Source organism: Penicillium canariense (genome assembly GCF_028826845.1).
Source record: "Penicillium canariense strain IBT 26290 chromosome Unknown utg000001l_segment0_segment0, whole genome shotgun sequence".
Classification (NCBI taxonomy): domain Eukaryota; kingdom Fungi; phylum Ascomycota; class Eurotiomycetes; order Eurotiales; family Aspergillaceae; genus Penicillium; species Penicillium canariense.
The window spans coordinates 2203306-2230385 of record NW_026622728.1 but is presented as its reverse complement, the minus strand read 5'-3'; the positions used below and the strand labels follow the sequence as shown (position 1 = coordinate 2230385).

The window sequence follows — 27080 nt, the reverse complement described above, 5'->3', positions numbered from 1 at the left end:
AAGGCTGGCAAGCTGGGGGAAAGCTGACAGGCGTGCCATGACGACAGGCGCCAAGACCCCATCATGTGATTCTGCGGGAGGCAGGTCCGGGGTTGTATTAGATGATGGCTTATGTCAGCCCGGGAAATCTCTGCGATAAGTAAACGCGCTCTCATTCGGCTTGGACGGAGATCATGAGGGGCCTCAGATCCTCTTGTGTCTACGGGGTGACTGGTGACTAGTGGACTACGTGACGACGGAAACTGGTTCATCTATCTGTGCTCAGACATCATGGGAAGAGATGGTGGCAGCCTCAGTGAACATGACCAGGCTTAGTAGTCTGTAGTCGAGACTAGTGGGGAACTTCAGACCGGCAGAAACGAGCGAGGTATTTAGCGCCGGCTCTGCCTTGGAAGCTGGTGAGCACAGTGTGCCCTTCCAAAGTGAGGCGCGAGTACTTCATAGGGGAAACGTTCCAGGGCGATTGGCGGGCGCGGGATGGGGGATGACGCTGGGCAGGCCCACCGAACCACACAGAAGACTCGAGGGCGTAGAACATCCAGCGAGAGAGGGGGGAAGGCCAACCACGCAGGGGAGTAATCAGGCGTAACCAGAAAGGCACATGGGAGGAGATCATCCGAGTCTATAGATGCTGTTCATCGATAGTCGTTAGTAGTCGCCGTGCGAGTTGCCCGTCCCGCGTTGTGGTTTGCTGCTCGACGTAAATCCCAACAACACCGCCTTCTGTGTTCTCCCCCCTCCTTCTCCTCTCCCTCAACTTCAACCTTCCCCCTTCTTCCTTCACTCCATCCATTTTATCCCCCCAATCTATTTCCCGGCTCCTTTTCCCTCCTCTCCAATTTCCAGGTGAGTTCGCCTCGTTTCATCCAATCTCTCTCTGCCCTCCTTGATCGCGCCCTGCAACCTGCCATCACACACAACCACACACTTCTCGACCGGGGATCATTGGACATGGGGAAAGTCCCAGGAGACCCCCTCTAAAAATTTATCACCTTTCCCCTCACACCGCTCCCTCATCGAGATCGCACGTCTGCCATCGGGGATACCACTTCCTCTTCTTCCCTTGTTTACTGGCGGGGCCGGTGCCGCGACCGCTTCGCTGTGGTTGACCCCCCCCAAAACAAGCTCAGCCGGGAGGGCCGACAAGTCGGCGCCATCACCATCGATGATCGACCGTCTCCGGGCCCAGCGAGGGGATGGCTGTGTCCGAAAATATCCATCGTGATGTCAAGTGGAATGCCACTAAACGGTGTTAAATAATATGCCGCCCTCACCGCGTCTTTACCCCTCCCGGTCGCTGGCGATGATGTCGATGGCGTGATCCCCACTCTCATCTCCAACTATCATGGCCATCCAGACTCGGTTCGTTGTGTGACATGAACTAATCAGAATTTCCATTGATTTTGTAGAACTTTTCACCATGGGTCACGAAGACGCCGTTTACCTCGCCAAGCTCGCTGAGCAGGCTGAGCGCTATGAAGGTTTGCTCTACTCCTATCACCAGTCCCCCCAATTTCAGTGGGGATATCTATCGCGGATTTCGAATATTGACATGCGCCCACAGAGATGGTCGAGAACATGAAGGTCGTTGCCTCGGCCGACGTTGAGCTCACCGTTGAGGAGCGGAATCTCCTGTCTGTCGCCTACAAGAATGTCATTGGTGCCCGCCGTGCGTCGTGGAGAATCGTCACCTCGATCGAGCAGAAGGAGGAGTCCAAGGGCAACGAGGGTCAGGTTACTCTGATCAAGGAGTACCGTCAAAAGATCGAGGCCGAGCTCGCCAAGATCTGCGACGACATCCTCGAGGTCCTTGACGACCACCTCATCAAGTCCGCCCAGTCCGGCGAGTCCAAGGTCTTCTACCACAAGATGAAGGGTGACTACCACCGTTACCTGGCTGAGTTCGCCATTGGCGACCGCCGCAAGGGTGCTGCCGATGCCTCCCTGGAGGCCTACAAGGCCGCCACCGAGATCGCCCAGACCGACCTCGCTCCCACCCACCCCATCCGCCTCGGCCTGGCCCTGAACTTCTCGGTCTTCTACTACGAGATCCTCAACTCCCCCGACCAGGCCTGCCACCTGGCCAAGCTGGCCTTCGACGATGCCATTGCTGGTCAGTTTTTGTCCACAGTTATTCCTTCGAGTGCGTAAATCAGGGGACTAACGTGTTATGCAGAGCTCGACACCCTCAGCGAGGAGAGCTACAAGGACTCCACCCTGATCATGCAGCTTCTCCGTGACAACCTGGTATGTTTTATACCCCCAATCTTTGAGACCTATACGAGTTCACCCTGTCTAACCGTTTCCTCCTTTTTATCAGACCCTCTGGACCTCGTCCGAGGCTGAGCCCGCCGCTGAGGGTGCTCAGGCCGAGAAGAAGGAGGAGGAGGCTCCGGCTGCCGAGGATAAGCAGGCCGCTGAGTAAAGAATGAAATCTAAAAAGATCTTGATGATGGACTCACGTCCTCGGGAGACGGATGGGACAATCGAGAGAGTGGCACGATAGGTCTGCCCAGAATAAAGGAGAGCTTGAGCGGGGGAGCGCCTAAAGGGAAAGAGGAAGTACTGTGAGATGTGCGCATCGATATGAACTGAAATCTTTCGGTTCCACTGTCTGGGGGGGCTCATAGCCTCAGGATGGGAAAGGATACGTCAGGTACTGTGTGTTGTCGATGTCCCTCTTGGAGGAAACCCGCTTTTACTTTGAGCCACGTTTCTGCTTGGGCTTTTGCGGCGGTTGGTGGGGTGCTTTGCCTTACCTGCTGCTCTGGGACTGGACTTGTTCAGTTCTTCTCTTTTCGTTTTTTTCTTTGATTCTCCTTGTTATTTTGTCGACCTGCCTCTTAACTACCCTTTAAAGAGTCCCCTTTGCGCGCACTCTCCAACCCCCACCCCCATCAACACATACACACGGACAGAGAATCCTTTTTTTAAATCAGCTTCCTTATCAGGAACTACAATGAGGGCCTCGTACTGATCCCCGATCTGGCTTTTTCTTCTTATTGGTCCCTTCTTCCATGATTCCTGACCTCTGTTTTTCTCTTATGATCTTTATATCTCTTCGTACTCGTGCCGTGTGGCGTTTCATGCTCGCTAGATGTGGTTTTCTTCTCATAAAGATCAACTGCTCTCAGTAACATTTACCTGCTGGTATTGGTAGTAACTGGTCACGTTGTAGCAGGCGTGCTCTGCTGGTGAACGTGGCAATCTCGGCCCTTTGGAATCATCATGGACCGGTAGTAGTAGACCTGTCACTGGATGGTTTGGTAGACACTGGAACGAAGTATGGAACGAAGTATGGAACGAAGTATGGAACGAAGTATGATTAGGGCCATCGACGGTTTCTTGGATAACTTGATCAGCAATCTAGCATGTTCAATGTTGTAGTCAGCACGCTCCGACGGAGCGCTCTCCATTACTGCTGGCAGGGGTTCAATTGAAGAGAGCAATCGCCATGGTTCACCGCAGTGTTATTTGGTTTTGGTTTCTCTGGTTGAGCTTCTAGGCACCGGATTTATGCACTCAGGATCTGGGGCTGCCAAACTCAGAGAGGGAAGATTCTGCATGTGGAATATAATTACGATCCGATCCCTACTTACCCTAATGCAGGAACTGTTCTTCTTTGAAACCCACTAGAGGCTTAGAGATCTCGCCAAGGCATTAAATGCCCCAACAGCTTGGTATGCCGACGTCTTCGCGAAGCCAAGCATGTTTACCGGGTTGACATATCACCCATCGTTCTCAATTGGCCCGGCACGAGAACCACGAGGCGAACGGCGTATGAGTTCTTGAGGTATCTTAATAGGGTAAGCTTCTTAGTTCTTCGAGGCTTCTTTCACGTGGGGGAATTGCAAGTCCCGGCCTGCATAATAGCTCCTGCAAAAAGGTATCAGAGGAGAAGCGACCAGCTTGCGCAATGGTCTCACAAAACGGGGAATAAAACAGCGGGCATGCCGGCGCTGGCTCTACCTCGACCATGAGGAAATAGTACAGTATTGGGTCGAGATGATCCGTATCCTTCTGCAATGAGTCGTCTTTTGCTAAGTGATTTTGTAGAGTTCTAGGCCCGATTATGTTTTCGGTCATAGATCTCTATTCACATATCCCACTCCTAGCTATATAGCATATTGATGCTCTTTGTACCCACTCAGCTTACTGATGTTACTGTTGCGCAAGTATCATGTATCATGTATCATGTATCATGTATCATCATTAGTCTGCTTGTTATATCGTTGCTGATTTCGAAATGGCAGTCAAACCTGACGTCAGATTCGTCTATCCATGCCAAGGACCTTGCCTGGCCGGGGGCGCCTATGTCTGAAAGGATTCGGCAAAGGATTCGGCTTTGTATGGAATGTTCTTGATAATACTATTCCTCGCTGGTTGGTGTTTTTCAAGTCGCCTCATGCGAACTGCTAGGTACACTGACTTGAGAATCTACCTGCGCTACACATGTACCCATCCCTGCCCAAAAACACAAACAGCGTGGCAGAGACAGAACTGAAAGGTAAAATCATACTCGAGAGAGGATAGTCAATAAATGAGCTAGGGTACAAGTGGCAACGCCGATATGGGCAGCGAGCGGACAGTTGTACAAGTTTCCTGTGTTCATTCTTTGGCCTAGGTCGTGAGTGGATGGCCGGTCAAAGAGAAGGAGTGGCAGATACCTCCGCAGCGAAAACAGAAGCGGGTCCTTTCCCTGTCCTCCCATGAATGAATAGATACGACTGAAATGCTGACTCTACAGAGACACCGTTTACCAGTCTCATGTATCAGCGCTACACAACCTTACTTTCACACCTACGGGGTGTGGGCTACGAGGTAGGGGTTGTGATGATTTCATTGAAGTGATTGATTCCCCATTGCTATGAATCGCTTTGCATAAAAACCACCATGCGACTAGCCCATGCAACTTCAGACAAGAAAGCGGGGGTATGGTATGAGGCGCATCAGAGAAAATGATAAAAAACGAAAAAACAAAAAACAAGGGAGGGGACTTGAGACATTCACAGGGATCCTGGATATAGCAAGGCAAAAGCAGGTATGGAGCCGTAAGGATAATAACAGATGGGTAAAATGGAGGCAGAAGGCTGCAGGCCGCCCTTGAAAGAACTGAAAATAGGGTATGCAAATGGAACGAGGAGACAATCATTGGTATGTCTGGGCTTGATGAGTCGTTTCTCCGGGGAAAGCCAGTCCATTGCTTGAAGAAATGCAAGACGTGTGGAAGATGTACATGGGTTTGCGCTTTTCCTGTACGCCCCGTTATGCTGTGCTCCTTTTCAGGGAAACAAAACAGGGAGAAAAGGGAGGGGGCAAAGGCAAAGGTGATCAGGTGTAAAGGGAAGAAGAAAACAAATCAGAAGGTAAAAGTAACAATGGACTGCTCCGAAAAGAGAATCCCCCGGGGGTAAGATGCTTTCCACTTTCCGCGCCTACCTATTGTTGCCCATGACCATGATGATGCAATGCCATACGACAACGAAAACATATCCAGCTGCGGGCTCCGGTAAGAAGTCATCCAATCAAATCGAGTCTAGTCCCAGTCCCCGAAACGCCCAAGGTGCTATGCATCCGATGATAAAAAAAGAAAAAAGAGAAAGAAAAAAAGTACAAGTGAAACCGGTGTTCACAAAGAGCCGCCGTGTGAGTCAGATAAAAGGACCATGAGAAAATGGAGAGAAAAAAAAAAAGAGAAGAACGCCGAATGAGATCACACGTAGATCCGGGAGAGGGAGGGAAGAGGATCACCGTAATAATGGTAGTGTTATGGGGGTAGGAATAGGGGGGTGTGGGGAGTGTCGCAAAAAGCCCAGGTGATTAGGTACCAGGAAAGGTGAAATAAAGGAGGACGATCATCCAGCCGAAATGAAGATCACATCGTATCAGGGTGAGATTGGCGTCGCACACAGCCGAGGGCTGACCCCGTGTTTTGGTGGACGGTCCTGGAAAGAGAAGGTTGCCAAGACTCAGGTGGCGGACCACTTGACGAACCCCAAGTATGCGATGATGTCACGGAACATCCATTGCCCCCTTGTAAATAAGCACTCGCGCTGGGACCGTCCTCACTGGTTCCAACGGTCGGTCCCGCGTCAAAAAGGCGGTGGAAGTCGGTGACGGATGTTTGTGGCGTGGATGATCTTGAGAATAGTAGGTGGATGCGTGGCGATGCGGATATTGTGTGGGTGGCCAACTCGAACCAGTCGGGCAGCCGAGCGTCATAAGAGAGGTATGAAGAGGTGGAGTGGCGACAACCGTGGGGGAGCAGTTGTACCATTGGTACAATACTGCCATCCGTTAAGAGGGCAACCGGTATTGCGTCAGGGAGGGTCCTTGTACTTTGTCATCCCGTGGAGGCGCAGACGCCAGACTGGGATGCCGATCACAGTTCTGGTGACGCGAAACGGGTCATCCACGAGCATGAAATCAGGCGCGTAAGATCCGGGGGAAAACGATTGTCGTGAAGGGGCTGGGGGCTGGGTGGGAAAAGAATCAAATAATCAACGACAAGAGAGAGCGCAACGGATGGCGTATGGCGGGCTCCCAGAAACACTCCCTAGGTCAGAGAAAATCAAGTCTTCATCTCCCGAGTCGCAGTGGTGTTGTGACCTCTCCCGTTCTTCCTGCGACACCTCCGAGTTTCTGTCGTCAGGGCGGAGTTATTTTTGGGCCTTTCGTGCCTTTGTACTCCGGGTCATTTCAGTCTTGGTCATGTTGCGGGTGAGACCACCAATGTAGTCTTGTAGAATCTTGTTCTCGTTTTCCAGCTTATCGTGGTCGGACTTGACCGCATCGATGCGCTCGGCGAGAGCCTGAAGGGATGATTGGAGGGCCTTGGCTTGTCTATCATGGTCCAAAAAAGTCAGTTCAAATCTGTACAACATGGCCATCGGGAGGGGGCACTCACTCCTGAAGCGTCTGGCGGGCCTCCTTGCCCAATCGCTCTAAGTCAGCAGAATTGCGGCGCGGACTCATAGCGCGGGCGTCGTCGGGAGGAAATTCTTCCTCTTCAATTTCAATTTCGGGGTGATCTCGGGGCACCAATATAGAAGCAGAGGGTTTGCGGCTCGCCATGCGCGGGCGTTCGGAGCGGCCCCGGCGTTCAGTTTCGGCGTCGGATATGGATGACGATGAGGACAGGGATGACATATGCATGCGGCCGGCGTCGTTGGGATGCGGCAGAGTAGGCACAGGTGAGGCTTCATTCATCTCTATGTCAGAGGCCATAGGGGGGTTGCTCGCAACAGACACAGTCGAACAGGATGGAGTTGGCGAGGTCCAGCGTGGCGACTTCTATGGAATTCCGAGGTACGGGTGCGGCAGTCAACAGATCGAGGCGGCGAGAGAGTGAATGTTAAAGGGGCAAGGACGCAAGAGAAGCAGAGTCCTTTTGGGCGGGTCGAAACGAACGGTGAACGACCACGGTCTACCCCTAGCGATGTACCCCAGATGAGAAATCTGTGTTACGCTTGAGGTAGCTACCGGGGTCGGTGGGGGGATCGGAACGAGGGTGAATGGGCGTAGAAATCGGACCACGAGCTCAGTGAAGGGCGGGTGGTTGGGCGCGCCAGAGTTTCGGGAGGACACAAGTCGATATGGAAACCGTTCTCAGCGCGTGCAGGAAAACGTTGACCGGGGGGGGGGATGTGGGTTGGTGGTGGTGACTGTTGGGGGGGTTGTTCGGTGGAGTTGATTGCAACGTTTTCGGTGTATCGGGACTTTCAAGGTTGAGGTGCGAGGAGGTGGTGAGAAGCGGCGGAGAGGGACAATTCCAGGGTCGCTGAGCGAGGCGAGAGTCGAGAGGAAAAGCAGGTGAGGAGATCGGGGACGGCGATGTGGGCGTTGGGTTGGGGAAAGGAAGAAGGGAAAAAAGAGAGAGCAGCAGTCGACAGGAGCACACAGCAGAGTGGAGGACTGACTTTCCTGACTTTTACTACGTTTCCTGAGTTTACGTTTACCATACGGTAATGCGGTGACGGATACTTGCCAGTGACTTCGAGGGTGGTACGGCGGCCGCGTGGTCGGGCGGTACCCCCAGGGTCTCTTGGGTGATCAAAGCACAGGGCCGTACACCACTGGCGGACGAAAGTACCAAAGTCCACTCAGCCCACTACTGGCTGCCCTTCCTGCTGGCCCTGCTGGGTCCTGCTGGGTACTGCCTGCTAGTACTGCCGATACTGCTGATACTGCTGGGCCCTGGGAGTGATTGGCACGCCCATGACTATCTTCGCACCTTTTCAGTAGGTGGAGGGGAGGTCCCCTGGGGTGATCGTCCCCCCCCCTCTCCAAAATGAACCCGTGAGGCGCGTGGCAGCCACACAGTTTAGTTTGAGACGGTTATGAATGCGATGGAGCCTGATGATTACGGAGTATATGAGGAAAGATTATAGTATTAGTTAATTACTATGAGGATCCGGTCGCGTCCTTAAGTCGATTTCCGCCTCTCGGATGGGGGCCCTCATGATTACCTTTGTCCCATTTAGGGTTACGGAGTCGTTCTCAGTCAGTCCTTCGTAATCCGTCGATAGTTTCGGGGGGGGGGGGGGGGGGCGGGCGCAGAGAGCCAGCAGAAGCCAGCAACCCAGCAGTATCCGCAGAACCAGCAGTTGAAAGGACACTAGGGCATCCGCTAAGGCCGGTAGAAAGACACTAGGCCGACTAGCTAACTAGGAGAAGAACCTACGGGTTCCATGGAAGCGACACCGAAAGAGGGTCGAACCGGTGCAGGGTGGAGAGGCCCACCCACGGGTCTGCCTATGAGCGACCAGGAACCGACCTCATCAACGAATGGGGTTAGCCCGAGTTTTTAGTAACAACAGGACCGAATGGGTTAGCTGTGAGAGTTTCGTTAGTCCACTGACGGAGGAATTATGTCGTGGGAAGCGATGAAGTACACCGCTTCCTCCAGCCTCCACCACCATCCTCCGCCATTAGTAGTTGGCGGGTTGACAGGAAAATCCACCGTCCACTGCCAGGTTCGGAGGATGCAGGATCCTGTACGGAGGACCTGAGGACTGCGCTCTTCCGCAGTACCTCGCTCATACTCCCCTGAATACCTCTCGACCCCAGTCGGGAATGACTGATCGCACGCTCCACCGCCAGAGTGGCAGAAATCGGGTAGCGTAAGTTGTACCGAACTTGATAGGATGCCCACGTATTTCTCCACCCCCTTACCCGGCCTGCCAGGTCTGTTCCGGTGGTGAGGGCAAACCTACTCGAATATCCGGACCCTTCAGGCGCCACAGAGACAATCTATTGACCTCTCTCTCCCGCTCTCAGCCGGAAGAGCCGCGTATCTCAGCCGCCCCACGTCTCGCCTCCGACACGCTGAATCTGGGGATTCCTGCCGACCGTATGAAAAGTACGGATACTGATGCTGAGAGATGGACTCCCCACCAATGGACCGATCTACAGGACGCATGATCCCATCATCGCTCATTATTCAGACATTCCACTTCCTTTTCCAACCCCCCGGGAACGGGGAGCTGGGAAACTGGGGACAAGAAATCGTACTTTGGCCTGAAACGCAACTGAGGCACCATCATTGGTGCTGGAGGTATGGGGAAACCGCCTCTGACTTCTGACGGAGCACCGGGATGCCCTCCACCTCTCAGCGCTCAGGGACCCACGAAGGGAGGAGGGGGGGGCGCGATGCAATGTCGATCGAGCCGCAACGAGTGGGCATGACGCCATTTGGATGGCTCCGATCCCTTTCGGGAGTTTATACGGACGGAGGTCTCCGTACACTTTCCCCCCCCTGGTACATATCGGTATCGCTGTATCGCTGTACCGCTCAACCGCTGAACCGCTGAACCGCTGAACCGCGCCACACACGGGAGGATGCGAGGGAACAGTGCTTCGCTTCACCGATGACATCGCTGCCGCCGATATGGTGGCAAAATTAGATACTCATGATCCGTCGATGTCGTGAGCGTCGGGCAAGGGATATGCAGGATCAGCCGCCGACGATTTTTCCTCGCCTTCGCCCTCGGACAAAGATAGACATCGGGGGGTCCAACCTTTTTTGTTCCCTTACTCACTTTGTTTGGGGGTTGCGATCTGCTTCCTGCCTCATCGGGGACCAATTTCGACGGACGATCATTGCGCCCCGTGGACCCAAGGAACATGGAACCTATTTACGGGAACCCATTCTGCCCCTCGGCGATGATGCGCTCCCTCTACAGACCTCTCCGTACGGTCGATGCCGTCGCAGGATGGCCGTCCTAATCCTGACTTGAGTCGATGTCGGAGATAGTGATCCCGGGGCAGGGACTAGCGAGGGACTACTCCAGCAGGCGGCGATCCTCTGCCTCACTGTACCCTCCCGGAGCTGTAAGGAATAGTCCGTAATCCGCTTGGTGATCTGCTGCACCATGCTGGCTGAAGGCGCTCCTGCCGCCTGATGGAATCCTATGCCGTGTCCAGTGACTCGGCGGAGTCATAAGTCCAGGACCACCAATGCCCGACCGGTAGAGAAATGCGCAGCCGCTTGGGCAGAGGTCAGGACGATCCATTCCCGTGGGTTCACCCGGGGGGCCATGCTCAAGTCGGATTATGATTATCATTTGACGGATCGGTGGCCGACTAAAAGGAGGCGAAACCAGACAGGGTCACCGTAGGGTGCCGATCCCCAGGATTTTCCCATCAATCCACCGTGCTCGGTTGAAAAAATGTCGAGTCAACGGCTGATGGTAGTCCCCCACCCTGGAGGGGACTGCGATGAGGCTTGGTGCAGGCGATAGAGTGGTTGGAAGAGTAAGGAAGAACGACGAACATGCTCGAGCAAATCAAATCGGCAATAGTGTATGCAGCACGGAGCATGTGCATCCGTGAATCGAGTACAGAGTCTCTACTCCGTATAGTCCATCTTCCCCATCCGGAGATGTGTTTATAGCATCGTGGGCCTCTGGTGGGCAACTGGTCACGGGGCCTGTAGGCGGTTCAGGATGGTCCTCAACCATCCGCCCTTTTCTCCTGTACCATTCATTGTTTCTCCCAGGTACCGGGCCCGACCAGCGTCCACACCCACGGGTCCCCATCGCCGGCAGTGGCTTGTCGGTGGCTGCAGCGAGTCGAATCAGAAGCGTCAACGCCACTCCATCTCCGGGGAGCGCGTTCCGTCGCACGAGGAAAACGCCAGCGCAGCCCTGAGATATCCCAGCCGGCATTCGTGAATGAGCGCATGGCACGGCAGCTCGGCCCTGAGCCTTAGCATTCGGCCGATCGGCCGATCGGCCGTGGAATGTGATTTTTCTTCTTCCCCTGTGCTTCATGGTTTGTTGACGGCTATCCTTACTCGTCGGAGCGGATCGTGACAAGTGGGACGCCAATGTGACCGATCGGAAAATTCCCACTCCACCCAGCGACCCGAGTTGGGGCCATTCGCAAAGGTGGGTGTGGGGGCGAGCATACTGTAGGTGGAAAGGTGTACTGAATGCGCGATAAACGCAGCCCGGGTCGAGCAGTTCTCTGCTCGGCCCTGCTGATGTGCTGTTTTCTGCTGTCTTTTCATCCTCGTTAACTCCTGCCCAGACACTGTCTATCCACTTTGTCCAGCGGGCCCCTTCCCCCCCCTCCTCTTGACTGCCGCAGCGCACGCCCTGAAGAGCCAGTGGCAGTCGTCCCTGGATCTCCGCAGGCGCCCCCTCCCCCCCCCCCCCCTCCTCCCCTTCGAGTCAGATGGTGTAGAAAGAACGCTTAGGCCCGACATTCCATCGAAGGGGCGCGTGTGACTGCGTTGGGTTATGGTGGTTCCACCAGGGGAGCCTTGTCGATGCGCTGCTCACGGCCCGCAACAGAGCTTCGTGTTTGGGAGGTGCAATATGTGAGTATACAGTACTTTGGTCTTTGATTCATTACTAGTGAGGCCGCTAGTCGTTAGACTGAGTACGTGCTTCGGGGCGATTGAAACAAACATCGTGAGGCGCTTGCTTCATGACGATGAGACCCTCGTTACGCGCCAACCACTGTCACTGCTCACTGCTCGGCCCCCATCGAGTCGCCGGAGTGCCACATACGGTAACTACATACGGAGTACTGTGAGATAGGCCAGTTCTGCCCCTCTGGTCCCTTTGGTCCCTCTGATCCAGTATCCTCCTCCCCTTCCGCGCGAGAGGTTTCCATTCTCGTCTCTCTATCCCGCTGGGCCACCCTGCTGATCTGCATCTGGCCCAGTGCCAATTACATCGCTTCCCAAGTCCCCCCACTCAGTACAACTCACTCCATGTCCTTCGTCCGGGACGAGGGAGGGGGGAGGGCACAGAAGGAGGGGGGGCACAAGGGCCGTAAAAGACACGCTAAGCCCTGATGGCGCGGCGATGAGGGAGTGGCGGTGGGTTTATTTCTCGTTTTCGCCGCGCCTCACTGGCCGGTGTGTTCGCGCTGCCGCGGGATATTTCTTTTCTTTCCAAGCCAATTAGAGGCCAAGAAATTGGCCTGCTCATGCAATGCCCTCTTGGCGGAGTGGGACGATATTGCGGCTTGGCATATCCTCGCTGGACGTGCGAGATTTCTTCGTCCGTTCGTTCTTCCTTTCGCCCCTGTATGTTCTGAAAGTGGGTTTTCTACTCTTCACGAGAAGAGCTAGGGAAACAAAGAATCTGCGCTTGCGCATCGGCGTATGCGGTATTTTTTTTTTTTTTTTTAATCTGGAGTATAGTATAGTATAGTATTTTCCGTACGGATAGTAATCAGTAATTTATCGCGGGATGGTTGCAAGGTGGAGGTTGCAAAGTGGAGGTTGTAGCTGCAGGTCCCCCGAGATCAACATCCACACCAGAACGGCCGCTTGCGGGTGAAAACGGCGATCGGGTATGCGCCCTCTGGAGGGTGTTATGTCGCTACTCTCCATCGTCAAGGGATTCCCTTGGGTCATATGGTAGTCAGCCAAGCTCTCAAATGTCTTATACTGTGGTGGATCCCGATTTAGGTCAAAATGACAAAATCCCAGCAGAGACAGTAAAATCCACTGCGAACTCACAACCAACCCCGGCTGAAATCACCATCGTACCACAATGCATAGCGACCCAGTCGTCGCCCGTCGGCGCTTCAAGATTCAAATCAATCTAGTTCGGTAGTTCGGTAGTTCGGTCCAACCATCCCCAACGCAACCGAGCACCCCGACCCCGTCCGTCAAGCTCAGATACATCCCAGACCCGACCGGATCAAAGAGGCTCAAGGGGTCACACAGAACGCTCGGACGAGCCAGGATCAGTATCCCGCGCAGATCCATCGATGGAGCAATCCTGTTTTCAAATCTGGTTTCTTGTTTTGGGGAGGAGCCTGTCCCATAGCTTCTGTGGAGCTGGGTTGCGCGGAATGTGGGAGCTTGACTCCGCTGTGGTCGATCGATTGAAGGTCTTGTACGCCGTACTAGGGCGGATGGAGGTAAGACTGAATCCGGAGAGCCGGAGTCGGGCTCCGTGCACGGACTAGTTGGGAGTTAAAAGAAGATAGAAGATAGAAGATGGCAGAGAGACATCAGGTAAGCGGAAGAAGAGTCTGGTGCTTGATTGTGCATCGGCTTGGCTGGGTATCTGGGCGCGCTGGAAGAAGATTGAAGGTGACGGTCGTTCATGCTACTGTAGGAGAAGATGCGTACGTACTACGGTAAGAAAAAATATATCTCGTCCCATCTCACCCTACGGCGATATTAGCGCTGCATGGCTTGCTGTCAATGGGAAAGATAGGGTCGAACCGGAACCCGCCTGATCGTGATTGCATGGAATGTCCATAGAATGAGAATCTGTAGAGTACAGGAACCTGAAAGCGCCCAGGACACACAATGAGAATAATGATATGCATCGCCAAAAAACACACCAACCTTGGAGCCACCGTATTCATGAGAGGGCGTCACTGGTCTGCCACTGCAACAAAGCTCTTAACACAGCGACACCGCCAGCCTGCGTCTCAACCGTACGCCCCCGGCCACGGTCATTGAAGTCCCGCCACACACCGTCAGTTGTGGCATCGGCGTCAAACCCGTCGTTGCGGTAATCCACGGCACCGGGAGGAAGCGTGCTACTATTTACAATCTCACTCGACACCGAGAGCTGCGGGAAGGGCAGTCCCCACCACTGCCCGAACTTGCCGTCTTCGTCGCGAGTCACCAGCGCAGCCCGCGCGTTATGCTCAACCCAGGGCCCGTAAGCACGGCACCGCAGTAGATGCCGGTTGAAGACTTGGGCCCAGTCCTCGTCGGCAGCAGGCTGCCGCTTCTCGTTCGCCAGGAACCTTTCCTCTTGCGGCCGCAGTGGCCGACAGAACTCCGCGAGGTGGTGGAAGAATATGCTCTTGAAGGTCTGCCCGTCCTGCGAGCAGCTTGCGCGCGAATCACATGTGTCTTCCAGCACACCACCGCGTCCTAGCCCTGCCCATTTCAGAGATGTCGTCTGCGGCCACCCGGTGGCGCGCAGCACCTTGTAGACCAGCTCGTGGCCATCACGCAGGTAGTCCTGGTCACCGGTGGCGAGCCAGAGCCCCCTCAGCCCGCTGAGAACAACACCTTGGTTGTAAGTATACACCATCGTGTTGAGGACGTCGCATTTGCGCGAGCCCGGGTTCGACGAGCCGCGCCAGCCGCTGATGTGGAAGCCATCGGCGTAGAGGCCACCAGTGCTAGTCATGTTGGACTTTTTGAGCCATGCATAGGCGTCTATGGCAGCATTGAGATGGATAGGATTATGCGGGTGCGGCCGTTTGGCCCTGTTGCCGGGCGAGTTGGCGACGAAGGGCGCGTCGATGGGGTCCCCGGGGAAATAGAGATACATGCTAATGCTGGCGGAGATGTAGAGCTCGTTCGTGATGGCATTCTTGTACGGGGTCAAGGAAGGATTCCAAATCATCCCACCGTTACAGAGGGTCTTGTCCCACCCGGCTGAAGCGAGCTCATAAAAGACCCGTGCTCGGTGTGCCGCCGCGTCACAGAATTGCGTGCCATACCATGCTTGTGAGGACGTATTGTTTGAAGAGGAGTTGGAGGTGGGATAGTGCAGGGTCGAGTGCAGGTCTTGGAATTTGATGTTCTCCAGCCAATCTAACACGACCCAGAGCATGTCGTCGTAGGCTTGGTTCCGTAGGCTGAAAGCATTCTCACCGAAGTAGAACGTACTGGTTTGACTGAAGAAGTAATTGACAGTGTTCTCGAATGAAGAGAAGGAGAGGTCATGCGATTGCTCGGCTTCAACAACGACAAATGTCCTGGATGAGAAGGCCGATAGTGTCGCCGCGACGTGCGTCCCCAGCACGGCCGCCGTCCAATCGATGCTGGATGGCCACGTGCCCAACCAAAGCACGAAATACTCGTCCTGCATGACATTCAATGCGTCGAGCAGGTCCTGCAATGTCTCAGCAGGAGGTGTCCAGCCCAAGGGCTCTGTCCCATTGCTATCTTCCAGCTCGGTCTCGGTTGCAAGGTCTTCCGGGGGGGAAGAGGAAGTTTCAGATCCGATACCCGTCTCTGCAAGGGGTTTCTGAGGCCCATACGCCAGCGCATTGGCCACGGCCGCAAAGGAGAGGAAAAATAGTGTCAGAATCATATAGAGAGTAGACCATGACAGCCCGGCCGGGGCGTGTGACGACGAGCGAGCCATCCTGTCTGCTCTGTCTGCAGGGAGGGAAATCTGGCCTGCCACAGCTCAGCGCGGTCCCCTCCTCTATAAAAATGTGCGAACACCACGACCTGCGTAAGGAATGACTATGGGCGCGGTCAGTCTCAGATGCGGGGAAATGGGGAGGAAGGGTTGCGCCCCGGGGCGGCCCTCGCAGGGCTTAGTCACCTTGGAGGGGCCCACTCCCAGCCGCTGGGAAGGGAAGATTGGATCTCCCCGCCATAAGGTTCGTTCCACGGGCCCGAGAAAGCACCGGAGAGGCCGGGAGAGACTGCGGGCTGGTGAAAAAGGGCTCACGGGACTTCACGAGCCGCGGTGTGGTGGCCATCAGGCGCCACATGGTCGTCGCGTGATGCCCGCTGCAAGGGATTTGTCCAAGACAAGAGCCGTTTGACCACGTTACGCTCGAACTGAACTGGCCCTGATGCGTTTGCTTTCCTGGTCAGGTCGCAGCAGACGCAAGATTGATAGTACCAACCAAGCCCTTGCTACTATGAGAGGGATCAAGTAGAAGAAATCAATGGTGAAGCCATGAATCACATCCACAGGAGAAGACGAATGTGCAGCTGGGGGGCCGGGCCGTAAAAAGCGGATGTCCCCGGAGGAGGAAGGCCAGGATAGAAGCCATGAAGGACCATGGATGAGGCCATTGAGGAGAGCCCCAAGCGTGTGCACGCGGGGCTGGTCTTCGTATTGACGTAAAGAGTAAGTTCTCAACACGATGTACATGGCTTGCATGGAAGATCACCGTCTCCAGGAGGATGGCATGGCGAGGAGTTGCCAGGCTAAACTAGTAACCATTGTACACATATCCAGCCAGAGTTCTGCACTGCTCGGAGTTGTTCGAGGCAGTGCCGGCCAATCCACCACATATTGCTTGAAGAGATCCGAAGAAGTCAGCAAACATGAAGATGATGAAGTGTAGATGCAATCCATTAGATGACTTCTCTTACTTGTCTTACTTGTCTTTGCCGATCACCGTAATCGCGAAGTCAATAAGTCATCTACATCAGCACCGGTGAACGCGGCCGCTGCGTTTAAAGCAAGTGAGTGGTCAGCTATTTTGTGAGGAATGGAAAAAATAGCAGCATGAGAGGCTCAATTTGATCTAAGCCTTACCCATGATCAAGGTAGCTAGCTAATTGTATCTATAACAGGCGTACCGAGTATGGCTATGGATCCGCAGCGAGTTGGGCTATCCAACCCGCCAATTGTCTGTCACGGAGGAACGCGCAAAGAGCCCAAGAACAGAGTTAAGAAGACTATCCCCGTGGCAAGAGAGGGACGTCAGCCAAAGCCAGTGGGAATAAACGCTGGGAATCTTGCACAAACATGAGAATTGCTTGTTTAGGCCTCTGATATGGCGAAATGAGTGGTTAAGGACCTCTTTGTTTATGAACGGTCGCACAAAAGTTCGGATATCTGGGGTAAGAACTAGACAGGAGGTGAAGGAATGACTCGGAGTCACCTCGTCGTGGATACAATGGAATACAACTCTTCACCCCCATTGTCCAGAACTCCATCCCGTTGAGAGCCTTGACTGGCAAGGCTGCTAGGGGCATATCAATGAGATGCCGAGCATGGACTACATAAAATGGTTGGTAAATCAGAGCATCTCTGGACCAAAGAAGTGCAGTACAGTTCGGGTAGTAGTAATAAGAGACACAGGAATATTAGAAAAGAAACACCGCGGGGGCAGCCACAGACCTCCCCCCAGATGATTTGGGATTACGCCCTTCTAGCCCCTCGACCGGCAACCAATGAACCAGACCCAGCCCAGAGAAAGACTGACAACAAATACAAAGCTCTCCCCGGGATACTATTTCGACCGGGAACAACTGCCATAAGAGGAGCGCAAGGCAAGTACATGACGAAAAAATCTAACTAAAATTCACTCCTTTCCCATTGAGTAATTTGTCGATCGACAGCCCGCGATTAAAGAATCATTAAGACACGCATGATATCATCCCTCTACCGTCTGCCCATGTAAGAGCGGTAGAAATCATCGGCAGCATTGCCGCCACCCATACCAGGGTTGGCATAGCCGTATCCAAGGCGCGAGGAGATTGACTGACCGGCCTTTTGGGCGGCAGCAACCTTGGCCTGTAGCTCGGAGGTGCCTTGGTCGATAACCTGCAGCTGAGACAGGTGCGAGTTGAGGATGCGGACGATTTGAGAGATCTGTTGCAAGCGTGAGCAGTAGGAACAATGAGTATAGCAGAATGTGACCTACCGGCTCGTCTGCCCGGTTTGTCTTGCTGATGGTTGCAGAGGCGCCGTTGACTTCCTCGATCATGCTGGTGAGATCCTTGCCCATCTCGTCCAGCCGCTCTGAGAGCTTCTCGGCCAGTTTGTATCTATTGAAAGAATTTAGTTAGTCCAGGCATGAAAGAGTCAACATGGAATTTACCACTCACGTTTTCTCACGTTCCTGGTCAGGCCCCTGCTCGCCATGGGTCCCCTGCTTAGATACCATCTCATCGACTTCCCGTTCGTACCGATCGAGCCACGAGCTCAGCTCTTCTTGTTGACCCTCCACCGATGCCAACTGGCGCTCAACCTCCTGGGTAGCACGCTCGGCGTCGACTGTATTACCATACAGCTTCTGAACCTTGTTACCATTCTCCACCAGCATACGATCCCATTCAGCAACCTTCTCAGCCTGCTCGCGGAAGTCCTTCTGGTACTTGGTTAGATCCGTTGCCCACCGAGTGATGATCTCATCCATGGTCTTATTCTTCAGGCGGGACTGAGCTGGGGGAGCAGGGCCAGTGGTTGACTGGCCAAGCGCAGAGGCACCAGTGCCGGCTGCGGCACCAGCGGTTGCACCCATAGCCGGTGCAGTTGCGGTGGAAGTGGTAGCAGCAGGTTGAGTGGACGGTGTAGCACTAGCCGGCTGGGAGAACAGGCTGCCTGCTGCAGCAGGTGTGGTGGTAGGCGTGGCAGTAGTGGCCGCAGTCCCCGGAGTAGCTGCCGCGGTAGATTTGGCACCACCCAAGTTAGGGAACAATGAGCTTCCACCGGGCGCGGGCGCTGCCGTGGACGACGGAGCGGCGGAGGATGTGGCGCCCCCGAGGGAGGGGAAGAGGGACTTTTGAGGAGCAGCAGTGGACGTAGTGGGAGTTCCTAAGGAAGGCTGGGATGCGACTGTGGTTGCGGAGGACGCAGAAGAAGGCCCACCGAGGGAGAATGTAGGCTTAGTAGCTGCGTCGCCGCCGACAGAAGGCGCCTTGAAGAGGGAGGATGCTTGCGCACCGCCTGCAGCGGGAGCAGCAGCTCCAGCACCGAATAGTGGCTTGGAAGCTGGGGCTGCGGTTGCGCTCGGGGTGCTGGACTCGGCCGGCTTATTGGCAGTGCTAAAAAGGCCACCTGCCGGGGCGGCAGGCGTTGTTGAGCCCCCCCGAACAGAGAACCTGAGGCCGCGGGAGTAGCACCGGTCCCGAAAAAGCCGCCGGAGGCCTGTGGTTGCGAGGTGGTTGGTGTAGTAGAAGAGGGAGCAGCGGTAGACGACGAAGTATTGGAAGAGCCGGCATTCTGTCCTCCAAAGAGGGAAGGTGGCTTTGATGCTGGCGGGAGACCAGCGGGTGTGGTTGAGGTGTTACCAAACAGAGAACCGGCGGCCTGGCCGGGAGTAGCTGACGATGGGGTAGCTGATGAGGCGCCGCTGCCGAAAAGAGTGCCTTGGGGCTTTGGGGTCTGGACGTTGGCGCCAAACGTCAAGCCGCCGCCGCTGCCGCTCTGGCTGCCAGATGTGTTTTGAGACTGGGCACCAAAGGAGAAGCCAGAGCCTCCTCCGGAAGTCGTGGTAGAAGCGCCACCAGCACTACCAAAGAGAGAAGGGCTCTGTCTGCCAGAAGCAGCTGTGCCGAACAGCGAAGGAGAAGCGCTTCCACTGGTGGAAGAAGCTCCTACATTTCCGAAAAGACCACCACCACCACCACCACCACCACCAGTGTTCGAGCTACTCTGGTTGTTGGAACCGAAGGCGTTGCCCGACGTGCCGAAAAGACTGCCGCTGGAGGCCCCGCTAGAAGCTGGGGCGCCGAAGGAGAACGCCATGGTGATGCGTTGTCGCAAACAAACGAATCGGCAGAATTGGGAGAAAAAGCAGCTGAAACGGCTGTCAACCAATGCAAGGTGGGGGGAAACCTGCAAAGGAGGTCACAGGTCCAAGGAAGGCGATTCAATCTCTCGCTTGAGCGTCAATTGAACCCAGCGTGCGAGAGGTGAGGGTGAGTTTAAGGTAGGAGGAGAGCACGGCAATAATTAATCGGCAGGAGTTTGAACAAGTTGGTTACGCGCTTGTCGATGCCTTATTTCCCAGGCACACTAAAGGCACCCGCCTCTATTATCTGCCTGAGGCCTGCGCGTTCTGGACTCGAGTCGATCGCAGGTTACCAACGTCGTCACTCGCGCTACACACTACGTGCATGTCATTTTTCCGTTTTCCCACTCATTCCTCCCTTCCTCTCATGTCCCAGCTTTTAACACCACCCCGCAAACATGTCGGAGGCGTTGCCCGATCCCTCTACCCTTCTTCAACCCCCCAGCAAGACCACTGAGATGGAGGACCCTGGAGCTGAGGACAATGGTATGTTCTCCAAGATTTCCTACGTCACTTTCCTTGGAGGGAGGCTAATTCGTGATCTTACTTCAGCAGCTTCAGACAGCGACGAGGACCACTTTTCAGATGCCAGCGAAGGCCATGCAAATTTACAACCAAAAAGCCCACAATCCGGTCGCGCGTCCCCTGTCCCACGAACTCGAGTAGAGCGGGTCGACGACAGCCTTCAACACGGCGAAGTGCCTGGCACAGAGGCCTATGAGAAACGAGGACAGGATGCGGTTCCCGACGAAATTGAAGTGATCCCAGAAGGTTCACACCGCAGGGATCCTCCCCCGGCGGGGTCGCAGGACCGACCCTCGACCCCAGGCGGCTCGCCAATACCGCGGACAATAGTCGAAAAAGTAGACCCGGAGTCGCCTAGCCATGGCGAGATCCCTGGCACAGAGGCATATGAAAAGCGCGAAGCAGATGCCGTGCCTGATATTGTGACGAGGGCCTCCGACTCGGACAGCTCTCTGCCGCCACCAGCTGCGGATCGTGAATCCCCAGACTCCAATGCCTCAAATCAACCCGTTCCTGAGACACGAATTTCTCGAGTGGACACTTTACCCGCTGAAGATGAGCTGCCATCACGGCCACGTGCTCATCAAAGATCCCCAAGTGATGCAATGCCTGATTCGGTGGAATCTCTAAACGCCGACCCTCCCACCCCACCAGATCATGCAGTCGAAGACGACACTATTGAAGGGGGAGATGACGATGAGGGCTTCGGAGACGACTTTGATGAGTTTGTTGAGGAGCAGGGTGATATGGGTGATGATGACTTCGGAGACTTCGACGACGGCTTCCAAGAGCCTGAGGTTGTTGAGGACGCCGCTACAGCTGGCACGACCTCCCCTCAGCAACCTCAAGCACCTATCTCAGTTGTAAGTGCAAGTATCCTGATGAACTACAGCTCAACATAATTACTAACGCCAAACCCTCATCAGCCCCCTCTTACCAACTTCGACGACTTCAAATCCACCTCTGAGCTCCTCACTGCCCTCCAAAGCACCCTAGACAACCTCCTCCCCAGCTCCCAAGAACTGGACTCTCTCCCACCCGTCGAACCCATTCCTGACTCCTCGGCCATATTCAGCACGGAGCGCAGTCTCTCTCTATGGTCCCAGCTCGTGGCGCCACCGCCCCTTCAACCACAAAACTGGGTCAAGTCTCGCATCCGCCGCCTCTTCCTTGTCTCCCTCGGCGTTCCCGTCGACCTAGACGAGATCCTCCCAGCATCCAAACAAAAGAAGCTCATCCTCCCCTCCATCGACCTGGACAACTCAGGCCCTAACACCCTATCCCACAACCAACTCCGCAAAGAGGGCGACGCTCAAAGCGAGACAACCACGACAGGGCAGGCCCCTACACGCTCAAAACCCACCCGTCGTGGCGCCGCTCCGCCGCCGCAATTAGACCTCTCATCCGTGCGCCGGCTGTGCGCGACCACCGATGCCGCGCTCAGCGGCCTAACGGACACAGAGCTGACGCAGCACGTCTCGGAGTTGGAGCAGGTCACCCTGCGCGCCAGTGCAGTGTTGGAGTACTGGCTGAAGCGCCGGGACGGCTTGGTCGGCGAGAAGGAGGCGTTCGAGGGGGTCATTGAGAATCTTGTCAGTCATGTCCGGCGAGTCAGGAAGTAACTGTTTCCCTTCCCCTGACGAGCGACATGATCTGAATATCTCATATACCTATATCTCTGTATAATTTAATGTCGAAGGTGGAGAGTTACTCCGCTGAATGAGCATCATCTTTGTTTGGAACGTTGGGTTCCTGTTGGACTAGATGACGAATATAGAAATCTTTATACTCAGCATGGACCTTCTAGCTGCTCAAAATCTACTAGTGTGGCACATGTCTTATTTCCATCACATATATCCGATAATCTGGAAGTCGACAATGGAGGCAGCAAGAAGAATATTTCAACCCCCAAACAATGCACATATCACAAAAGATCTGGTCCATGCAATCCACACCCACGATCCAAACGCCAGTCAGATGTAAATGTAGGGAAGAAAATATGTTCACAGCCGAGCAGTAAACTGAGCAATTACAGCACCACGCAGTTTTCTGTAGAAAAGCCAGAATCAAATCGCCAAAAACCATGAAACAAACATCGAAACAAACAGAACGCCCGCAAAATACGTACCAGCCGTGACACATCTGCTTCTAGTTCATGATAATGGGGGGTATCTTTCTTTTGTGATGCACGCGAGGAAAGCCAAAGGCGAACAGTAACCAAAGTCCAAAAAGACAGCGCAAATTGCATGATTGGGGTCGTGCCATCGTTTCGTAGGGGGCGAATGGTTGAGATGAGAAGAAAGGTGAATGAAAACATCAAGCCCCAGGCAGGGCTAGAGAGGATCACTCGTCAATTTCAATGACCATTGCCTCCCGCACATGAACGACTGAAGAGGGCTCTTGTTTGGTCCGAGGTAACTCCTCCGCTCCATCGGCCATGATATCCGCTGTGCGTTTCTTAGACGGAGGTGGGTTGGAGAACCTGCTTCTGGAGGGGCTAGAGGACGCATCGTCGCTAGTAATCTTGGCTTCCCACGTCCCGTCGGCCCGGATCTGAATTGCCCGGGTGCACTCCAGTTTCCCATGCATCATGAGCTTATCGCGAACTTCAACGAAGAAATGGTCCACGATCAAGGACTGCGGGCGAGCATCTGCATTGCAAATTGGGCAGCACCAGTTGTCGTTCATCGGGCCGGGGCCTGATTCAGACTTCCGAGTATTGATGAAGGTATCAAGGTCGAAGCATTCGATGTGAGTGCAGTTGGTGGAGCGGGCGGGGATATTGAATATTTGCGCCATGAAGGGGTCGATGAGGCCGACAGTTAGGCTGTCGGTGATGATGGCCAGCTCGTCATCGTCAGTCGTTGGATTCAGCCGGTCCTTGATATTGGCGCGAGTCTCGCTCGGCGAGGCGTGGCGTGTCTTGGCGAGCACTTGCTCCAGCTGGGAGACCTCCATGATTTCGATGCCAAACGCATAATGGAAATTTTTACATTCATCGGGGCCCAGAAGCAGATGGATGGTAAGCTTGTTCTCACCCTCGTGGAGATATTTGGTGATGTCCAGGGGTAGGTCCTTTCCGTTGTGGACTTTGCGACGCACGTACAACTCGGTACCGTTGACAAAAACGTAGAACACGCTGGGCCAGGTGGTGTTTGCGGTTGGCCACACTCTTTGCGCGCTTTCCTTTTGCGAAGATGGCAGTGCAATGGCGCGCAGGCGGTAGGTCCGACAACCTGGTTCGTACATGCGGGCCGGGCGTTGACCTTGTCCTCGGTCTACATACTGAGGGAAACATTGGCGGTCGCGGGTGGATACCAGGAAGTCCCACGTGTATTTGAAGGTATCCAGGTCGATGACGGTTGGGTTTAGCAAGAAACCGTCGAGATATTGGTACAGCTCGGTTTGCATCATTTCCCCTCCGAGCCCCCGATGCAGCAATAGCTTGACCGGGTCACGAAGGTCAGCCTGGTGCAGGCCGATTCGCATTGGGTTCGGTTGCAGGACCTGTGGTGCTCTATGGCCAGCGGGGGGAAGTAGAGGCACCGAGCACGAAGGAGATGGGCTGTTCTGAGTTTGAGGAACCTGAACAGCTGGGAGAGAGGCGGACTGTGCCGACAGAACTTGCTGCTCCCTTGACTGACTACGCTGACTTTGTACCAATCCTTGACTCGCACGGTTCTCCGCAGGGGACCGTGTGAGAGAAGGCCAGGGAGGGAGAGGGTTTTGTTGCTGTTGCTGGTGGTCCTGCCGCTGAGACACCTGACTGGGCCTGCCTAGAGCAGAGTGTGGAGGCGACGATGACGAGGAGTTGACTCGAGTCGGAACTGGATAACCCAATGGAGCAGTCTGGTTCTGGGGAACCATGAGTACAGGCCTCATCCAAGCTTGTTGCCCTTGTTCTTGTGCTTGGTGAACAGATTGCAGCTGCACTGGCTGAACTGGCTGGCCTTGTCCCTGCAGCATGTGCGCCTGTGCAACTTGATCCATTTGCCACGCTCGGGTCGGGACTTGACCATTTAACTGCGCAATCTGTTCTGAAGGATACTGGTAATGAGTTAGCTGCCCTTGAGCAGGAGTCATTAGCGGTCTATCCCGAGGGCCGCTGGACATAGTTGGGGAGAAAGTTGGAGACTGAAGATGCGGCGAGTTAGAGGCAGAATGACGGTTCCCATTCGCTGGTGGCGCAAAACTCGCGGTAGATGGCTGAGGTCGCGGAGGGCCTGCAGTCTGCATGAATATCATCGGAATCGTTCGATATTGCTCAATCAGTGCCGCGAGGGCAGATTGGTCTAGACCGGGCCCAGTAGTGAGAAGCCAGTCATTCTGAAATATGCGCCGCAGACTCTCGAGATGTTCATCCTTGTACAAATGTCGACAAATGGACGAAAAGATCACGCTCAGTAGGACCGGTGATTTCACGTCATACTCCTGCTTCAGCTCCGCTACCAGCGGCGGATAGCCACGACTACGGAGTTGCCGATGCATATTAGTTTGCAGGGACGAAACGCGAGTGGCAAGACACGCAAGGCAGCGTGAAAACTCTTCGATGATCGCTTGATACCACGGAGTGCGAATGTAGTCTTCCACGCTGCGTGGGAAAAAGCAGAATGCCGTCAACATTACCGGCGGGAGGTTCGCATTGGGTTCCAGTAGCTCCTCGAGCCTCTCTAAGCCAATTTGAGACAGTGGCTGGCGAAGCGGTGGAATTCTCGATAGAACCCGGTGGTAACCCCTGGACAGTTCGCAAAAGATCTGATGGAGCACCAAAAAGAAAAGATCTTGATGGTCACAGGCCTCCGTCAGGAGCATGGCCCTGGGTAGAGCCAAATGCCGCGAACATAGCCTCGCTTGGTTCATCAGGGCTTCCGATCTGTGTTTCCATTGGATCCAATCTTGTGAGGTTGGCCGATTGAAATCTTGGGACCCAGGAGGAGTTGGAATCACTTGCTGAGGCGGCGGCTCCGGTGCGTGGCTCTCCGGTGCATCTGCGGGTGATGTTGATGGCCCCACGGGGCTCTGGCTCGTCTGACTCGGGACTTGTAGAGATGGACTCTGCACCGACTGGGCGTGGATGCCGCCTGTGGTGAACTGTAGAGACCGCGGGCCTGGACCTGCGCTACGGTGCCCGCTCGAGGCCGAGATCGGTGTCTCTGTGTTTCCTGATGGGCTCCCCGTCGGTGCCTGGGTACTCATGGAGGAAGGTGACGGTGGATTTAAGGGTTGACGGAGGGTTGCAGTTCCATCGCTTCTCAGATGGGCTGTCACCGCTCCCATCGCCGTCGGCCTGTCAGGCGCTGGTGGAGCGGCCACCGCGGCGACGGAGAGCTCATTCGTCGAGGTTGTGGGACGGGGCGAGACAATGGGGCTGGGATGAGAGCCTGCCTTTGGGACTGACGGGGGACAAGCAGTCTGTGGAGGACCGGGTTCGCTGTCGACCGGAGGATCCAGAGACGCGGGTTGTAGATTTACACCCGGTGTGACAGGCGACAGTAAGGCCAGCTCTGCAGGAGGACAATCGGAGCCATTGGGATTGACGCGATTCGGGGCATCTAGCGAAATCCGCGAATCCGTGCCCGTCACCGGGTCTGGAGGGGCCATGGCTACAGGCCTCGCATCGCGCGGAGGGCACAAGCTCGGCGTGGGCACTGTGGGGGACAATGCGGGCGCAGCCATCCAGTTCCTCCGCACGCCGCCCAGAAACAAACTTGCAGTGGAGTTGGACTCCTCAACCTGATCAGCAGGGCGCGGTCGCTGAAACCTGGAGGTCATGGCGGAGATTCATCGTCTGGATCCGGGGCGAAGTGATTTGTTTTTAAGGGACGTTAGCTGCGTCGTTTGCTCGTTTGTTCGTTTGCTCGTTTGCTCTGCTCTCCGCGAACAAAGACAAAGATCTACCTGCGCCACGTGCCCCGTCGGTTTCGCTGGACTGTTGAGCGCTGGCCAGCCCGAGCAGGTTCGATTTGGCTGTGAGTTGTAGTCAGCTTGAGTCAAAGGGAAGAGAACGACAAAGCCCCAGTCCAGGCAGAGAAAGATCGCTAGGCGCGAAATGGGCGAAAATGGGACAAGCCGCATCGTGCAGCCGCACGTACTTGGTACTTTCTCGGACGCTCGCTGGTAGGGCTGGAGGAAGTATAGAATACCTGATGCCACGGGAGCCTTTTGATGCCGGGATGTACTGTCCGTCGGTGCTGGTATCTACAAGGACTCATCCAGATACTTGGATCGGCGCTTGCACAAAACTAGAAGTATGATGATGGTTCCGTGGTTAAACTTTGACGATGCCCTCGAAACTACCGAGTCCAGCGGAGTATGGAGGCTCCACTCTGGCGGAACTAGAACCACTCGGAGATAAATGAAGAGGGAGGGCCAGGCAAAAGCCGGAAGGAGTCGATAGACCGAGATGCTAGTTGATCACACACTATGAATCCATAGTGTACTCCGTAGCGCGTCGACTGCAGCTGCAAGCGTGGCCGCATTCCGGTGGACGGTGGACGCATGACGCATCCATCGGTCTGGAAGCAAACTGCTTCACTAATTTCCACCCTAATTCCTCCTAAACTTTCCTCCCCTCGATTTGAAGTCCCCCGTCGGTCTGCCGTGCAAGCCACGCAGCCGCTCGCCTTTGCAATTCGGCCCCCTACAAGGGAACACGCAGGGTCGACCGTGGATCGCCCGCGTCCAGAACACTCGGGAACCCTTGACGGCCGTACACGTCACTCAGGCCGTGTGCTTTTGCGTCGCTATTTTGTTCCTTCACTGGCCCACGCCTTTTCGCTTGCCCCTCTCCCTGTGACAATATTGGCCTCTGGTGGGTTGTAGTGGAACCACACCACACAACG

The 27080-nt window shown here is 54.9% G+C and overlaps 6 protein-coding genes across 6 annotated transcripts; 2 read left to right on the top strand and 4 right to left on the bottom strand.

The window, feature by feature from the left end:
- Window positions 1-1420: 1420 nt before the first annotated feature.
- On the top strand, window positions 1421-2425 carry artA (14-3-3 adaptor artA; the record flags this gene model as incomplete). The annotated part of the gene is made up of 4 exons (XM_056682893.1): window positions 1421-1481; window positions 1565-2113; window positions 2177-2247; window positions 2321-2425. 4 exons carry the CDS (start codon window positions 1421-1423, stop codon window positions 2423-2425), a joined length of 786 nt encoding a protein of 261 aa, XP_056546499.1.
- Window positions 2426-6659: 4234 nt separating this feature from the next.
- N7482_000767 (short coiled-coil protein) lies at window positions 6660-7209 on the bottom strand (the record flags this gene model as incomplete). The annotated part of the gene is made up of 2 exons (XM_056682892.1): window positions 6660-6843; window positions 6908-7209. 2 exons carry the CDS (start codon window positions 7207-7209, stop codon window positions 6660-6662), a joined length of 486 nt encoding a protein of 161 aa, XP_056546498.1.
- A 6629-nt stretch (window positions 7210-13838) lies between these two features.
- On the bottom strand, window positions 13839-15590 carry N7482_000766 (putative glycosyl hydrolase; the record flags this gene model as incomplete). The annotated part of the gene is made up of 1 exon (XM_056682891.1): window positions 13839-15590. The coding sequence occupies one exon, from the start codon at window positions 15588-15590 to the stop codon at window positions 13839-13841; it is 1752 nt and encodes a 583-aa protein (XP_056546497.1).
- Window positions 15591-17579: 1989 nt separating this feature from the next.
- Window positions 17580-19667, bottom strand: N7482_000765 (putative nucleoporin Nsp1; the record flags this gene model as incomplete). The annotated part of the gene is made up of 4 exons (XM_056682890.1): window positions 17580-17789; window positions 17842-17965; window positions 18026-18977; window positions 19022-19667. 4 exons carry the CDS (start codon window positions 19665-19667, stop codon window positions 17580-17582), a joined length of 1932 nt encoding a protein of 643 aa, XP_056546496.1.
- A 444-nt stretch (window positions 19668-20111) lies between these two features.
- On the top strand, window positions 20112-21860 carry N7482_000764 (DUF5102 domain-containing protein; the record flags this gene model as incomplete). The annotated part of the gene is made up of 2 exons (XM_056682889.1): window positions 20112-21101; window positions 21165-21860. The coding sequence occupies 2 exons, from the start codon at window positions 20112-20114 to the stop codon at window positions 21858-21860; spliced, it is 1686 nt and encodes a 561-aa protein (XP_056546495.1).
- A 721-nt stretch (window positions 21861-22581) lies between these two features.
- On the bottom strand, window positions 22582-26010 carry N7482_000763 (MIZ zinc finger domain protein; the record flags this gene model as incomplete). Its single annotated transcript, XM_056682888.1, has 1 exon — window positions 22582-26010. The coding sequence occupies one exon, from the start codon at window positions 26008-26010 to the stop codon at window positions 22582-22584; it is 3429 nt and encodes a 1142-aa protein (XP_056546494.1).
- Window positions 26011-27080: the final 1070 nt, after the last annotated feature.